Source organism: Heloderma suspectum, chromosome 2 (assembly GCF_057233095.1).
Source record: "Heloderma suspectum isolate Gila_16-S chromosome 2, 16-S_ref, whole genome shotgun sequence".
NCBI lineage: Eukaryota > Metazoa > Chordata > Lepidosauria > Squamata > Helodermatidae > Heloderma > Heloderma suspectum.
In genome coordinates, this window is record NC_139459.1 from 370,426,979 (window position 1) to 370,444,400 (window position 17,422).

At 53.3% G+C, this 17,422-nt stretch overlaps 1 protein-coding gene across 1 annotated transcript in view; it reads right to left on the reverse strand.

The window, feature by feature from the left end:
• Nucleotides 1-3,635: 3,635 nt before the first annotated feature.
• The window catches only part of LOC146356048 (uncharacterized), a 30,908-nt gene continuing 17,121 nt past the window's right edge, over nt 3,636-17,422 (reverse strand). Inside the window, exons 12-20 of the mRNA XM_084830003.1 lie at nt 16,446-17,374; nt 16,244-16,362; nt 15,742-16,135; nt 13,998-14,073; nt 10,988-11,056; nt 10,149-10,304; nt 9,476-9,669; nt 8,538-8,648; nt 3,636-6,222 (exon numbers count right to left, since the gene is read on the reverse strand). Of these exons, the coding sequence (XP_084686129.1) occupies nt 4,661-6,222; nt 8,538-8,648; nt 9,476-9,669; nt 10,149-10,304; nt 10,988-11,056; nt 13,998-14,073; nt 15,742-16,135; nt 16,244-16,362; nt 16,446-17,374 (3,610 nt within the window). The 3' untranslated portion in view covers nt 3,636-4,660. The remainder of the gene's footprint in view (nt 6,223-8,537; nt 8,649-9,475; nt 9,670-10,148; nt 10,305-10,987; nt 11,057-13,997; nt 14,074-15,741; nt 16,136-16,243; nt 16,363-16,445; nt 17,375-17,422) is intronic.

A 17,422-nucleotide genomic window follows, 5' to 3' on the forward strand; every position in this document is an offset into this window, starting at 1 on the left:
CATCTCATCCTCTGCCGTCCCCTTCTCCTTTTGCCTTCAGTCTTTCCCAGCACAGGGTCTTTTCCAGAGAGTTTCCTCTTCGCATTAGGTGGCCAAAATATTTGAGCTTCAGCTTCAGTATCTGTCCTTCCAATGAGCAGCCAGGGTTGATTTCCTTTAGGATGGACTGATTTGACCTCCTTGCAGTCCAGGGGACTCGTAAGAGTCTTCTCCAGCACCACAGTTCGAAAGCATCAATTCTCCAGCTCTTACAGCCATACATTACTACCGGGGAAACCATAACTTTGATTAGACGGACCTTTGTCGGCAAGGTGATGTCTCTGCTTCTTACTATGCTGTCAAGGTTTCCATAGCTTTCCTCCCAAGGAGCAAGCGTCTTTTAATTTCATGGCTGCATTCACCCCAGTATTCTTGCCAAGAAAACCCCATGGAACATATTGTGTGCACTGCCTCCCTCTATCTCCGCGAGGCACGTTTCGTTTCGAAGCCCCATTTCCTGGCAGCGCATCTCGCTGCTCTCCCTGCGGCTGAGCTCCCTGAGCAGGCCTGTGCAGGAGCGCTCGGTGGAAGTAGCCTGCCTTTTCCATTTCATGAGCGCTCGGTGGAAGTAGCCTGCCTTTTCCATTTCGTGAGCGCTCGGTGGAAGTAGCCTGCCTTTTCCATTTCGTTTCATTTCAAAGAAAAATAAAAAGTCACCTTCCAACACAAAACTCCACTCCAAGAGACCAAGTCCTTTTGTCAGAGCGCCAGCTTTCAGGACTCAGAGTTCACTTCACGACATGCGCAGGGTGTTATTAGCAGCCGGCAGGGCACAGAGACACACGCAGCCTTCTCAGCGGTGGCCCCCGCCTTCTGGAACGCTCCTGTGGCCTGAGGGGTGGAAACAGCGGCAAACTTCAGACGCCTCTTTACTCAGGCTTTCCCTGACGTGGAATTGCACTGCTCTGTTTTAGTGTTTCTGGAATGTTTTTGATGCATTTATTCTTTTCTATTGTGTTTCTCTTGGCTTAACACAGTAACAAGGAACAGGTGCAGCAGATACAAACGGCTGAAAGAAAGGGGTTGGTCCAGCGGCAGGAATAAAAGTACCTTAACAGGATGGAAGAAAGCCCAGGCAAAGAGAGCCAATCAGATTTCCTGGCCCCAGCAGGGCGCTCCACAATCAGGGTGCCGCCACAGAGAAGGCCCTCTTGTCCTGCATCCTGACCAGTCCTCCCTCGGCCACCATCGGGACACAGAGAAGAGCCTCCCCAGTGCAGCAGGCAGGCTGATCCAGGAGGAGGCGATCTTGAAGTATCCTGATCCCAAGCCGTTCAGGGCTTTGGTAACAAGTGGGACTGGCAAGGAACCGTACCCGAGGGTGTTGCTCTGTGGTCGTTGGTTTTTTCCTAAGGGTTTTCTACTTTTGCAGGACTTGAAGTTCCCCTCGGCTTGGTGATACCCCCTTTTGTGCATGGACGGTGCCGCTTTGGCTACAGCAGAAACGGGACTCTGAGAATTGGGATTGCTATTACTATATACCAGTGAGAACTGAGGTGATCCTGCTCAGGGTTCCAGTCTGTGCCCATTCCCAGGATATTTTTTAATACATGTACGTGGATATATATGAAGTGCATACAACATTCTAGCAGTTCTACACGGGCTTCATCAAAAGTGGACCAAAAATCGACAGAACTACCCATTTGAAGGTGTCTATATGCCATCAGTTCAAATACTGAAAGCGTTGTAAGGTCCTCAGTCCGCTGCATTATAGGAGGACAGTGTTTATCGTCCCAGTGTTTTAATACTGGCCTTTCAGCTGTCCAAAGAGTGCAGAGATTCCATTTCCACTGACCAGTTGTTAATGTCGAAGAGGCAGGTAAATAATTTAGAAGACTGTGTAGATGTAGATACTAAAGACAGTTCCAATACAAAATTGATCTGCGCGGTAACTTCCCCCCACAAAAGAAGGAACTACCGGACATTGCCAAAACAGACCTTTAAAAGAAGCATTAGCTGCACTGCACTACCAGCAATTAGCTGAATTAGACAATCCCTTAGTAAAGAAATGTTGCGGTGTCCAATAGACATGAAACAAACATTTTTGCTGAATAAGACGCATCCTGATCTCCCTAGACATGACAGCTAAACACCAAATCCACTGATTAGGCATTTTGTGGTGGTGCCCACAGCAGTTTCTCAAATTCTGAAATGTGCCCACAGATCCAAAGAAGGTTGGGAACCCCTGATGTACAATATACAATTCGCTCGAGTGTGGAGAGCTCCTGGTCAGGGTTCCAGTCAGACAGCCATGCCCTCCTCCAGGATACTCCATGGCATTCCCTCGCCCCTTCGCCTGACTCTCCCCCTCCCCTCACACATTCAGTCAGCGTTCCCTGCTCACTGAGCACACCCAGTCCTTGTCAAGATTGGGCCAGGGGGCTTTTCCCAAAATATGTTGTGAACCTCCTGCGAAGGGTGGGATTGCCCTGAGCCTGCCAGTACCTCCCTCTGGTCTCTGGATGGTGCTGTTTCGGCTACGTACGCAACGGCACTCATCTCTGAAGATTGGAAATAAAGGCGGGGGGGGGGGATGATAACCAGCACTTTGAATTGTGCCCAGAAGCCACCTGGAAGCCAATGCAACTGGAAGGAGCCACCTGGACACCAATGCAGCTGTTGCAAATGAGGCATTCTGCGCTCCCAAGGACGGTGCTGCATTCTGGACAGCCGAGGTTTCCAGGGACCCTTCAAAGGCAGCCCCACGGAGAGCGTGTTGCAGTAATCCAAGCTGGGTGTAGCAAAGGCCTCTGGAGGCTTCCTAGTCCCGGAGCAGAACTGCAGCCTGCTCCAAGGCATTTCAAGGGAAGTTCCAGGCCTGGCGTCAGCACTCGGCACCCTCCGGCAGCTGCCACGGCCCAGGACTGCCCACCAGGGCCCCTACGGATGCCTTGCCCGGGCTCCCCTTTGAAAGAGGCTTTCTCTCAGCCTGCAGGCGACCCTGTTAATTACCCACAATGCACCGGTGCACCTGTGCTCCATCAGGGGCCTTGTGAGCGGCTTAAATGGTGGTTTCCAGGCCCAGCTACCCACAGCATACCAGAGTATCCGTGCTGTTGCTCCCCGCCACCAGCTAAGCCTGCCAGGCAGCCCACCGACCCAGGAGAGTCCCCCCAGATGGCACTCTCCGGAGGGCTACCGCATACCTGGAGGTCAGACACATAAAAGCTGTTCGCAAGAGGCTTTTGGGTCTGTGGGCAGAATCACAAAGCCATTCCGCTGCATTTCAGTGGCCATACTCCCTCGCTCATTTCAAGATGTCTCTGCAGACTTATTCCATTCATATATATTTGGAAACATGCGTTTACGGCAATGAAAGCGTATCGTTCCCAATGACCGTGGTACAGGCCATTCTGTTTGGGGGAAGAAAGCTCATTCACAATGAATCTGGCTTCTGCTTTCCTTCCACGTCAGCGGAGACCTTTGTCCCTTTCTCCCCGCTTGGGATGGGTACAGGTGGGGCAGAGGTGGGGGGCCCCTCCTCCTTCAGCCCACCTCCATTCGTGGATTTCTTTCTAAGCCCACCACCTGTAAGCACCCACCCAGTGGGCAAGGCTGAACTAACAGGAAATTCATCAAAATAGGAAATTCACCAAAAGAGGTCAAAGGTTTTATTGGGTACAATGCGCAATACAAGGACAGCAGAAAAAATAATAGTAAACCAAATAAGGATAAGAATAACTGAACAAAAGTCTAGCAATTGCTGCCCAGCTCTCTTTCATATTACATTCCAGCAACGCCCTGAACTCCCTCCAGCCCATCTACTTAAAAGCAAATCATCCTGAGTCGTTGCAAGACTCACAGCATTTGTAGCACGATCGCAGTTCATAGGAACCAGAGCGCAACGAGTCCAGCGGTACTTTGTCCTGCACCAGCAGAGAGAGAAAAGGAGAGACAGAAAGAAAAGGCACGTTGGCAGTATGGCAGCGTTATGCTGCCATGACATTCATTACGGCTGGATGGAAACGTCCGTGCCACGTTCTCCCAGGCTTGAATTCTGAAGTTCTTTCTGTCCTGAATATGAAGGAATTTGCAAACTAGGGTGAATTCCTATCAAAACTGAACTAAAATTAAAGTCTCTGCACTGGCCCGATGGAATACGTCCAGCTATTCCAAGCATGGAGGGGACCATGTTGTGCCTGCCATGTAGCTGTTGAAAGATGAGCAGCCTGTCAGAAAAAAGAGGTGGGGACCCTAGTTCAGCACTAACATTGGGATAGACTCAGGGATTCAAACCCAGAGCTAAGCGTGCCAAGCCTGGGCATGGATGGAGGAATACGTCACACTCTCCGTTTCTCCCACATTCGAATGTTTTGTTTTGTTTTAAATCTCAACTTCTTTCCATCCCACATATGAAGGAACGTATGAATTGTGGAAATTCTGATGAATACTGGCCTGAAACGAAATGCTCAGCCATCCCAGGCATTCATAGCAGTGTAGCAGTTCATACGATTCTCCAGCGCCCCTTTCTCTTTCACCAGCAAAGAGAGAAAAGAAAAAGACTATGTGCTCTATATGGAAGCGTAAGGCTGGGGAGACATTTCCCACATTCCCAGCAATTATGGGTGGGTCTTTTTTGTCCCGTGTGACAAAAGAGCTGGTATTTCTGCTTAATGCATTTCTATTCTTTCTCGCCTCTATGGGCTCTCTCCTGGTGTCCAGTAAGCAGTGATTTATGAGAAAAACATTTCGCACATGCCAAGCACTTAAAGGGTCTTTCTCCTGTGTGGACCCTCTGATGGATTACAAGGGTTTGCTTCCGAGCAAAAGATTTGCCACACTCCAAGCATTTGTGGGGTTTCTCTCCTGTGTGGACTCTCTGGTGGGCAACAAGGCTTGACTTTTGAGAAAAACATTTGCCACACTCCAAACATTTATGTGGTTTCTCTCCTGTGTGGACTCTCTGGTGGTCTTGAAGGTTTCCCATCTGTGAAAAACATTTGCCACACTCGAAACATTTATGTGGTTTCTCTCCTGTGTGGACTCTCTGGTGTTTATGAAGTGAGAATTTTTCAGTAAAACATTTGCCACACTCCAAACATATATGTCGTTTTTCTCCTGTGTGGACTCTCTGGTGGGCAACAAGGCTTGACTTTTGAGAAAAACATTTGCCACACTCCAAACATTTATGTGGTTTCTCTCCTGTGTGGACTCTCTGGTGGTTTTGAAGGTTTCCCGTCTGTGAAAAACATTTGCCACACTCCAAACATTTATGTGGTTTCTCTCCTGTGTGGACTCTCTGGTGTTTATGAAGTGAGGATTTTTCAGTAAAACATTTGCCACACTCCAAACATTTATGCCGTTTTTCTCCTGTGTGGACTCTCTGGTGTTTATGAAGGTTTCCAGTGTGTGAAAAACATTTGCCACACTCCAAACATTTATGTGGTTTCTCTCCTGTGTGGACTCTCTGGTGTTTCAAAAGATTGTCTTTCCTGGAAAAGCATTTCCCACAGTCCAAACATTCATGAGATTTGGCACACTCCAAGGATTTGCGTTGTCTCCCTCTTGTGTGAATAGTTTGGTGTCTAAGAAGCCAGGATTTCGCCTGAAAACATTTGCCACACTCCAAACATTTATGGGGTTTCTCTCCTGTGTGGACTCTCTGGTGGGTAACAAAGCTTGAGCTTTGAGAAAAACATCTGCCACACTCCAAACATTTATGGGGTTTCTCTCCTGTGTGGACTCTCTGGTGGCTTTGGAGCTGTGAACTCTGGGAAAAACATTTCCCACACTCCAGACATTTATAGGGTCTCTCCCCACTGTGCAACGTCTGATGCAATACAAGTTGTGAACGTTCACGAAAACATTTCCCGCATTCTGAGCATCCATAGGGTTTCTCTCCTGTATGGATTCTCTGATGTTGCACAAGCCTTGCTTTTTTGGGGAAACATTTCCCACACTTCAAGCATGTGTATGATTTATCTCCGGCATGGAGCTTCCGGTGGATCAAAACGACAGATCGATGAGCAAATGATTTCCCACACTCTGACCATTTATGGCATCTTGGGCCCCTTCGTGTTTGGCGGTTGCTCCCACACTCTGAACTTTGACCACAACTTTCCCCACACTCTGAGCTTTCCTGGGGCTCCTCTCCTGCGTGGATTCTCTGGTGTGCAGCAAGAGACAATTTGAGGGCAAAACATCGGCCGCACTCTGGGCAGAAGTGTGTTTTCCAGAAATGACCTGTTGGGAGGAAGAAACGGGTGAGGGGGAAACAAGATTTGCTCCTGAATCTGGCAGAGGAGGAACCTCGGAAACTGCACGGAATGACGGCTTGATTAGAAGCTACACAAGATAAGGAGCTGTTGCTGTGCCGATCTCTTTCCCGCTCCACCCCGTGAAACATGTCGGCTCCAGCTTTGGGGATCTCTTGGGCAAGAGGCCCTAGGGGGGTCTCTTCCTCCTCCCTACAATCTCACTCTTCCTCCCGCTCTGATCCCAATCCCCGCCCCTGCTGCTCAGAGAGAAAGGGCAGGTGAGAAAGCACCTGGTGTTCCTTCTGCTCACAGCATCCCTAGCTTCCTTGCGCTCCCCCTGTGGACCAGGACAGAGTACGAAAGAATCGTTGGAGGAGTCAGAAGTTGTCGCCACATCTCGTGACGGGCAATTCCACGCCTGGCGTGAAAGAATGCTTCCCTTCTTCTCTCTGCCAATCCGGTTGCCAGAGTCACCCTGTCCTAACACTGGCTGTAGATGGCTTAGGGCCCAGGGAGCTGAAGGGCCATCTTTCCCAACGTGCGTCTGCCACGGACTGGGACCTGGGGGAGCAGGATCTCCTCTGCATACTGGTGGCAACGTACCCCAGGACTAGAGACCCAGGGATGTGAACGGGATGTTAACTGTCATGGGGGACAGTATCGAAGCTTGGGGGGCACCATGCACCACTGGCTGAGCGTCACACAGGGCCCCCCCGACATCGTCTGAAACAGACCCCGAAGCCAGCAAGCCAGCCCTCGGAAGGTGGCGCCGCTCAAGCCCCTCCCCACCAGGCGGGCCAGGAGGACACCACGGTCGATGGTACGGAACGGCGCTGAGCGGTGCAGCAGAATGAACAGGGGCATATTCCCCCTGTTTAATTAACACATTTATATCCCGCCTTTTCCTCCACGGAACCCAAGGTGGCTTGCATGGTGGTCCTCCTCCATTTTTATCCTCACAACAACAGCCCTGTGAGGTAGGTTGGGCTGAGGTAGGTTGGGCTGAGGTAGGTTGGGCTGGGGTAGGTTGGGCTGAGCTTCATGGTCGACTAGGGACTAGAACCCGGATCTCCCGAGTCCCAGTCCAACGCTCTAACCACTGCACTGCACTGCCTCTCCAAGTGTACATCACCCACCAGGCAAGCAAAGCTGTGTGGGTCTCCCCGTGTCAGTTTCCTTGTACGTTTCCTACTGGTGTGACCCAGACCTGAAGCTGGACTGGAATGGTCCAGATCACCCTTCTCCAACCGGTTGCCCTCAGGGTGTGTGGGAGATGCAGTCTCCCACTGCTGGAGGGACCAGGTTGGGGAAAGCTGGTCTAGAGGATCCATTTCATCCAAACACCACCCCTGGAACTGAGATGCCACCAGACACTCAAAAATGGCAAATGGGAGACTGGCCGTAAATTATCCAACGTGGTGGGATCCAGACAGGGTTTTCTCAATCAAGGTCTCACAACAGCCTCCTTGAGTCTGGGAGGCATTCGGCCTCCCTCTAAGGACACATTTCCCACTCTCTGTAGACCCCCAACCAGCCCCCACAAACTGCTTTCGTCAGCCAGGAAGGGCAAGGACGAAGCCTGCATGTGGTCAGCCTCACGGTACCAAGAACCTTGTCCACATTCCCAGGCTGAACATATGGAAATGGATCCATTACAAAAGGACAAGCAGGGGCGCCAAAGGCACATCGTTCGGATGTGCTATTGTGGCATCTAAGTCTGAACAGATGTGAGCAACTCTGTCCACAAAACATCCAGCCAAAATGACACAGCGGACAATTGAGTCCGCTTCTTCAACTCTCGCTGGTCCTTCCTGTCATGGAGCTTTCACAACTCAGAGTAGCTCCATGCAATGGCAATGGTGGCAGAAAAGTACAATTTCTTTACCAATAAAGCAAATAGTAACATGAGAAAGAGAGCTGAAGATGGAAAGGGGAGTTTCATCATCAGGGAAGACGTTTCTATTCCCTGAGCTATTAGAAATGTCATCCCCTCTTCAGTTATCACTCAGATGGTCCAAAGCAAAGAAGGAGCCTTCCAGGTGGCAGGATGGCTGACATGGGGGGAGGGGAGGCTTAGCAGGGTAGGCACATAAGAGGAGCCCTACCGGATCAGACCAAAAACCCGTCTTATCCACCATCCTCTTTCCAAAAGGGCGGAAAGAAGGTTCCAGGAGATAGGGTGGTTGAGTTAGTGGGAGAAGCGCCCTTCGGGATGAAATGACTGAGAACGTTGCTTTGCCATTTCTCAGCAGGAGTTGAGAGAAGCCTGATGGATTCTTTGCTACACCTCGAGCTCTTTACCTGAGCTGCTGTCGGACTCGGTGACCTCTGTTCCCTCCGAGCCCTGCAGACTGGGCAGACTCGGCTCTTCCTCTCGCTCCAGCCTGGAGACAAGGTCAGGCTTGGGCACTGCTGATCCCACGTGGGAAAGAGGAGAGAACAAGGAAGCGTCAGGAGGATTTCAGTCTGAAGGCCCAAACCATCCCTGACAGACACTCCTCCGAAGCGCTCTCAGACCGTTTTGGGGGAGAAGGGAGATCTGTAATGAATGTTCCTGGGGCGGTGTGAGCAGAGGGAGAGGGAAAAGGGCACTGACTGCCTCTTGCCCCATGTCAGAGGACGGGTGAAGATGTCCTTGCCGCTCCTGGAAAAAGGACACACGCTGCCCCCTATCCATCCAGGGGCCTCCCCGGCACAGGCGGTCTCTAGGGCCACCTCACCCACTCTGCCTGGCTTTGTGGAAGGACACCCTCAGAATGAGCCATCTGGACCTGGCAGGCTTTCAGGCAGAGCCCTCCAAAGAGCCGTCCCAATTGCCACCTCACTCTGAGGGATCCTCAGAGCAAAGCACGGGGTGGGCTGCAATGGCCACCCTCCAGGGCAGCAGCCAGGCCAACTGCCTGCTCTAAGGACCCCTCCGAGTGAGGCATCAGGCCAGCCACTCTGGAGACTTCAGATGGCGGCGCAGCGGGACGGCAAAGAGGGTACGCTTTGGTACGCTATCAAACAGCGCAGCGTACACTGCTGGCAACGAGGCGGAAACGAGAGACGGATATTTCCTGACCCATCTTGCATCCTTCACCAAGGGGATGGAAAAATTAGGCGTTTCGGAATATAAAGAAGGCTTGTTTAATAAACCTCCGGAAAGTAGGCTGGGCAAAGGGAATGACTTATCCAGGGCCTTAATATTCTCCAAACTCTCCAGGGTCATTGCGCCAACGAGGAAGGAGGCTCCTTACCCAACGAGGCCACGATCCCATAATTCTCCAGCATGACCTCCTTGTACAAGGCTCTTTGGTCTGCATCCAGCAGGGCCCAGTCCTCCTCGGTGAATCGCACAGCCACCTCCTCGAAGCTCACCGGCCCCTGGAAGGACACAAGAGCCCCTCGCTCAGTCTCCGCTACCCAGAAACCCTTCACGGCGTAGGTCATTCACACAGCCTAACAGGAGGGAAAGTGAGCTGTGAAAGACGCTCTCCCAAGAACACAAGAAGACCCGCTGGGCCAGTCAAGGCACTAATCAGCGTGGATCCCCTCCAACGCGCACATACATTTCATCATCCCAAACAAAGGCGTAAGGATCCCAGGGGTTCTGTGTGCTACAGCTGACAGGCTTGGGGGAATCCCAGAAGAATCCCCATTTCACTGCCCTGAAAGCAGACTCCCATCCCCAAGAAACTGAGCCATGAGCAGGGCGCACAGCAGTGAAAGGCAGTATTGACTGGCTCTGTGCTCCCTCCACTGTCAGGGGCAGTAGGCCTGTGTACACCAGTTGCGGGGAACATGAGCGGGAGGGTGCTGTTGCACTCGTATCCTGCTTGTGGGTTTCCCGTGGGCAGCTGGTTGGCCCCTGGGTGAACAGAATGCTGGCCTGCATGAAGCCTTGGTCTGGTCCAGCAGGGCTCCTCTGACGGTCTCAGGACTCTGCCTCCCAGCACTGCAAGGCGGATGACTGTGTGACCAGAACGGCCTGGCACACGCTGACCAGCCCCGATCAGGACAGGCGCCTCCGAAGTGGTGGAATCATGAGGCTGCGCCCAAGAGCTCTTCTCCTCCTGAGTCGAGTGACTGGTGTACCAAGAGAGCACAGAGTATTTGCATTTTGAATCGCAAGCGGTGTCATACAGACATTACATTTTGTCCCTATCCAAAACTCACCGCTCGCTATAATGGGTGGCCAAATTCCTGGCCTTTTGGCCTGATTTCTTAAACCCCCCAATATTGCATAGCTCAGGGCCTTGCTCAAACCCACCAACACTCACGCCAGTGGAACCCATTCACCTAAAATGTGATGCACGGACTGGGTTTGGACAACATGTTTATTTAACCTATCGTGGGTCGTCGTGTCATCTGTCGGGAATTTTTAAATCCATGATGGCTTATTTGCCCCAAATAACCCACAGTCTGCAGTACGGGTTATTTCACCCACCATGGGTTATCGTGTCTGGCGGGCACCGTGGGTTCTTTTGGTCACCTGCAGAACTGGGCTGCAAGAGCAGTTGAGATCGCTGCCGCTGTGCTCCTGCAGGCACTTCCATGTTAAGGAAAAAGCCTACATGGGCACTGCGTAAAGAATCCTTTTTTCTCTGAATATCTGGCTTTTACTTCTGATTATTTTTATATGGGACTTTTAGGCTGTAATTCTATACCCAATTACCTCAGAGTAGGTTCCCTTGAACTCAGCGGGACTTACTTCTGAGTAGACGTGCATACGAGTAAGTTGTCAGCAAAATTATTACACATCACTTTACCTGATGCTTTTCCTGGCCTTGTTCACTCGGCTTCGTATTCTTGGCATGTGTTTTTCCACTTCTCTTTCTCTGTGCGAAACAGGAAAATAATATTCTCGATTAAAAGTATGCAAGGAAAAAACAGAGGTGGGGAGAGAGAGGTGTCAGAACTGTCTCAGGTGTCACAACTCTGGAACAGATTGCGCTGGATTGGTGGGCTTGGGGGCGGAAGACCCCGGTTTAAATCTTTGCTCAGCCCATGATGCTCCCTGGGTTGCCTTGGGCCAGTCACCCACCCTTGCCTACTTTAAACAAAAAAATGAATTCATTAAAAACGGTACAAGAACTAACAGTGAGTGGAGGAGCGAGAATTCATTAGATGTGGCACATTTCATTTTGGGCCTTCGTGTACAGTGTTCCACGCGTGGCCAGTGGTTCTCTTCCACTATCCTTCTTTCGGACGTAATCAATAAAGCAGCACCATGTGCCAGAGGAGGAATCCGATTTCTGCCATCCTCCAAGCACTGCAGTTTCATCGAGACGTTTCTCAGCTGACATATTCCAGAGCTGAGAACAGAAGAGCCCTGCTGGATCACACCAAGGTCCATCTGGTCCAGCATTCTGTTCACACAGCGGCCCGGGGCATCACTGGTTTCAAAATGACGTGTCGCAGTTGTTTGTATTTTATCTAATGAAATATGATTCTGTCATAACAAGCGATCTACGTTCCAGCTACGTGTGGTTTGACAGTTGTCTCCGGCAGCGATTGTCACGTAGAGGGTGCATGGCGGGAGAATGTCATTGGGCCAGTCAGGGCCTGTTGTGTGCCCTGTGTCGGGGCTCTTGAAAGCAGAATATCATCTATTCTTGCAGATATCTTGTGCTGATGAGAGTGTCGGCTGAAATCCCTTCTGCTGGGCCGCAAAATTCTTCATGAGCCTGTTGGATTGTATTCTTCTAGTAGCAGGGCAAATTCATCGGCTGCGTTCACAAGACATGACACCCTGCCCTGCAAATAAGCTACGGAGCGAGGGTTGTTTCCAGGACAACCCACAGTGTGCCCAGCAGACAATTGGGCTCACTGTGATTTGTTCTCCCCCTCTGTCCTCTCTGGTCCTCCAGCTGGGATCCCAGTGTCCTTCAAAGTAGAACCCATCTTATCTCCCTGCCCGTCCCCCTCCATGCTCTGACTGTGCCCTCTTTGTGTTATCTTTTCAGCCACAGGACACCGCGACGCAGACCAGATTGACTGGGAACATAGCATTTTGCCTCTCCTGCTGGGCAGCTCTGGACCCGATTGCCACAACCCACCACGTGTTGAACAACCCCTAGAACAAGCCATGGGTTGTCAGGGTGGCTCCTTGCCCTGAAATAACCCACCCTGTAGAAAGCAGTCTGGGTGCGGACGACACGACAACCCACTGCGGCGAATTTTCCACGAGGGGTTGTCAAGTCGTGCGAACCCAGTCGTTATCTTCACCGTTTGATTTAATTACCTGTGGCCCCTTCCTGTCCAAATGCCAATGAACTATATACCTAATATCATCCCCGGCCACAGAATCATTTCCCCCTGCTTAAATTCATCTAGAGTTTAGGAAACTTATTCTTTTTCGACACATGGTCCACTGGGTTTCCTTAGCACCTCGTGTAGTATCAAATTGAAAATTTAAGCCACCAAGATAGCTACTCCTCTCACCTTTCAGTTTCCATGAGCTATTTATTTATTTATTAAATTTATTAATCACCCTCTGGCTGGTCACCCAGCCACTCTGGGCAATGTACAACATATGATAAAACAGTTTAAAACAATAAAATTCTACAATAAAAACATTTTCTGAAATACCCTAACCCACCCCAAATGCCTGCCTGAACAACCACGTTTTTCATGCACGGCGGAAGTTCATTAAAGAGGGGGCATGACGGAGTTCCTTAGGGAGGGAGTTCCACAGAGTGGGGGTCACCACAGAAGAGGCCCTCTCCCTCGTCCCCACCAGTCTAGCTGTCCTGGCTGATGGGACAGAGAGAAGGCCATCCAAGGCTGATCTTGTTGAGCGGCCTGCCTGGTGTTGCTGGAGGCGCTCCTTAAGATAGGCTGGGCCGGAACCATATAGGGTTTTAAAGGTCAAAACCAACACCTTGAATTTGGCCTGGAAAACAACTGGTAACCAGTGCAACTCCTTCAGCACTGGAAGGATGTGATCTTGCCGGCGGCTGCCTTTAATCAGGCGAGCTGCCACATTCTGTACCAGCTGCAGCTTCTGAACCGTCTTCAAGGGTAACCCCACGTACAGCGCATTACAGTAGTCTAAACGAGAGGAGACCAGGTCATGTACTACTGATGGGAGCAGATGGTCGGGAAGGAAGGGGCCATCACCCGCTCAATCACCTTGCCCCAAAATGGCAGATTTGAGACTGGGCGAAAGTTGTTCAGAACTTGGGGATCCAAGGAGGGCTTCTTTAAGAGCGGTCTTATCACTGTCTCCTTGAGGGCTGATGGCATCACTCCCTCCTCAAGCGTTCACCACCGCCCTGATCCCCTCACCCAGTCTCTCTCTGCAGCCCATAATGAGCCAAGATGGGCAAGGATCAAGCAAGCAGGTGGTCGGCCTTACAGATGAAAGCACCTTGTCCACTTCATCAGAAGGAAGAAGCTGGAAGTGATCCCACAAAACCGGTTTGCCACAGGCCACCTCTTGCTCACTAACTGTATCCACAGCGTGCGGAGTAACACTCCTAATCCGATCAATTTTATCTGCAAAGTGCCTTGCCAAGGCCTCACAGGAGGCCTTAGAATGCTCCAGTGGTTCCGGAGCCACAGGACTGACCAGGCTCCGGACCACTTGGAACAGCCTCCTATTTTTTTCTATCTCTGAGGATCTCAAGAGGGTGTTGCTATCTTTCTTTTGGTGCGATTCCTGTACGAGGGGTAGCTGAGGCTTTCCCCCCTTTAATAAGGAGAAAGCTAGGGAACCATCCTGCTCTCTCCCCTCCTGACCAAACCCACAGGGACCTTCCAGAGAGAATCTCCTACCTGAGCCGACTGCGCTTTAGTCCTTTCCCCCCTTCTTCCGGAAGGAGGGGAGGGTGATCCGAATTGAAGCGCCATTCTGTGGTGGGCGAAATCAAGGGGAGAACGTTTCAGAAAAACACCCACCTTAACATCATATCAAGTCTTTAGAACCAGGCCCGAGTCAACGGTTGGCTGGGGACGGGCAAGACCCCACTGCTTCCCCCACTCTGATGCTTCAGGGGAAATAGAGGAAACCATCCCAGGACAGACCAGTAGTCCATCTAGCCCACGGGTTCAACACAGACAGCCATTTCTGGCGGCCCACAAGACCCCCCCCCCCGTGTGCACCGCTGTGACAGCACTGCCTGGGGTTTGCCGTGCAAGCACCACCCAGAGAAGCCCTTCCTTTTTCTCCGATCTCTGTGGAGAGATCGGGGATCTGGAAGGATCCCCTTCCTGGAGCTGGCAAAAGAATCCCCAGGCTGGGGTGTTGGTGTGTGCGGCCCCCGGCACCGCCTGGTGCGCCCTCAGGGCCAAAACGTTTGTGCACCAGTGATCTAGGCCATGACTGTCCGTTTTGACTTGGGGAGGGTCTCCAGCCGAGGGCTCCCCCTCCTGTCACCTGATCCTTTGGCCCGGAGATGTGGAGAAAGCTGAAGAGCCATTCGCAGATCCCAAAGGGCACAAAATAAAATGACGGGAGGACAGCAGTACAACGATGCCCTCCCTGAGGCCCTAGAAGACGCCAGGGAAGTTTCCCTCTGCCCTTTTGGCTGCCGAGACGGGAGAATCGCCCTCACCCGCACAGCCGCCCCACTCCCCCGTTGTGTGTGGCGCACTTTCCCTTTAGAGCCAAGCCACGAGGGACTCCCCAGCTCAAACAGTCATGGCGAGGCACAAGGTCACACCAAGGTGCATTTCAAAAATATACAACCCGGTGCCGGCAGAGAGAGACACGGTCGCTCAGCAGCAGTTGCTCGGCAGCGGTGGCGGGATGGGAGCTGAGAGGGCGCTCTCATCTTGGTTCCCGTCCAGCCACCCCCCACCCATGTCTCTCCCTGCGAGGCAGTGCAGCAGCCTCCCGTGTGCTCCTTCCTTGCAAGGAGAGCGCGAGGGTTGAGAACAGCTGAGCACAGTGACACCACACATGGGCCTTTATGTAGAACTTTCCGTGCTGCAAATTTAGCTGGCACAAAGCCTGCGCGAAGAACAGTCAGGCCTGCTCAGAAACTCTGGGCAGGCCTGTCTTCATTGGAGGCACATTATTGACCACACTGGCAGTGGTATTTCCAAGTAAGCTGAAAAAAGGAGGGCAAGGGGAGACATGTTAGAGGTGTACAACGTTACGCCTGGCGTGGAGAATGTGGACGGGGAGACATTTTTCTCCCACTCTGAAAATACTGGAACCCAAAGGGGGTCACCCCATGAATCTGATTGGTGGGAGATTCAGGACAGATCAAAGGAAGGACTTCTTCACACAGCGCAGAGCTAAACGATGGCATTCAGTACAGCAAGATGTTGTGATGGCCACCAATTTCGATGGCGTTAAAAGGGGGCTGGACAAATTCCTGGGGGAAAAGGCTGTCAGTGGCTACTAGTCTTGATGGCTATGTGCTGCCTCCAGTACCAGAGGCACCGGTTGCTGGGGAACACGGGTGGGAGGGTGCTGTGGGGCTCCTGTCCTGCTTGTGGGTTCCTGGTCGACAGCTGGTTGGCCACTGTGTCAACAGGATGCTGGACTAGATGGGCCTTGGCACTACGTCACCTGCTGCTGGCAAGCAGATGGGTGCCAGCCAGCGTGCAATGACACCCACCTGTCTGTACACAGGCGACTGCTGCCACGTTTGAGGGACGCGCACCCTCTGTTGCTGGCTGAGAAGCAATGGATGGCCGTTGCATGGTGCTTCGCATGGAGAGCGGACGGGAAGAGCGGCCAGGCAGGTTTCAGTCAGTACGATGACACTGGAAAGCACGCTAGTCGCAGACAGGCTTCTGAAGGGTCTTCGCCTGCCCGTCGGAGGCCGCCTTCTTTGGCCGCCACGTGTGCCCAACCTCCCTGCTCCCAGACCTGAGGCTTCTGCGGCCGCCTGCGCTGTGGCTGGTGGCGGGGAGTCCAGGGGGGGCCACAGCAGATGCGTCCTCCTGCCACGTCCAGCGTGCTGGTAGCCAGACACTGGAAAGCGCTGGGAAGCTTTTTAGCCTGCCGCTGTACACTCCAGGTGACACGTGACATGGAGAAGGGCCCTAAATGCGGGGAACCCTCTCACCGCTCCAGTGTGGATGAGCACCGGTCTCCACAGCCCTCTGTGCTCGTACCTCCTGCTGCAAGACTCGTGGGGAGGCAGGAGGGCTCCGAGGGGCGCCTTAAGAGCTTTCCTCACAGCACCTGTGATGCCAGAGGCAAAACCCACTTGGGCTCGGGACTTCCGGCTGAGCTGACCCGCGAAAGGTGGGAGATCGTTTGCCAACCACGTGCCTTGGGCAGAGGGACCAGCCCATGCGCGGCCAGGGACGAAGGGCAGGAGCCCGCTGGGGCACAGCAAGGGTCCGCCCAGTCCGGGGCTCTTTGCCCGCACTGCACGTCCAGAAGCCCCGACGGGCAGCCCGCACGCCCGCCTTCCAGCAACCGGCTCCTTGCGCAGCTGTTCCACGCGCATCTGGGCCTTGAAAACCAATGCTGCTCCAACCTTTTCCGGAGTCGGAATCCCGCTCCCGCCCAGCTCGGCGTCCCAGGGCAGGAGTGCGAGTGAACAGCGGGGGGACGAGGGCCAGGACGCCGCCTGGCGCGACCCCAGACCGGAGGCGCGGGGGAGCCCAAGCGGTCCGCGCGTTTGCGGCTCCATTCAGCACACGTCGCGGGGGGGCGTCTGGACGGCTCCCCATCGTCACCGTCGGCCCAGGGCGAGCGCGCCTCGCTCGCCATTCCCGAGCGGCGAGGACGTGCTGGGATCCAGGCCGCGGCCGCTAACCCCCCGCCCCGCCCCCGGCTCTTCCGAGGAGGGTCGGCGGGGCACCGCGCGCGGCCCCTCCTGGCGCGCGCCCCGCCTCCGCTGCCCCGCAGGCCAGGCGGCTGGGGGGGGAACGTCGCGGGCTCCCCGCACCGAGGCCTTCCTCGCCGCCCTCCGGCGCTTTGGAGAAGGACGTGAACGCTCGGAGCAGCTCTGAGGTTCTCCGACGCCGGGGGGGCGGGGGGCTTCTCCCTCCCTTCCCAGGCTCGGAGCACCGTGGGGCGACCCACGCGGACCTGGCGGGCGACTTCCACTGGCAACCCGCGACTGGCCCCCCTCCGCCCTCGGGGCTCCGTGGGAGTCCCGCGACCCCCAGCATTCCCCCTGGAGAGCGGAGTTGCGGGGCCTGTTTCTGCCTGGCGTGCGCAGGACTCCACGCGCGGTGGCTCGCTGTTTTGGAACGTGTTTTTAACGTCACGCTAAGGCTCTCTTGCTTTA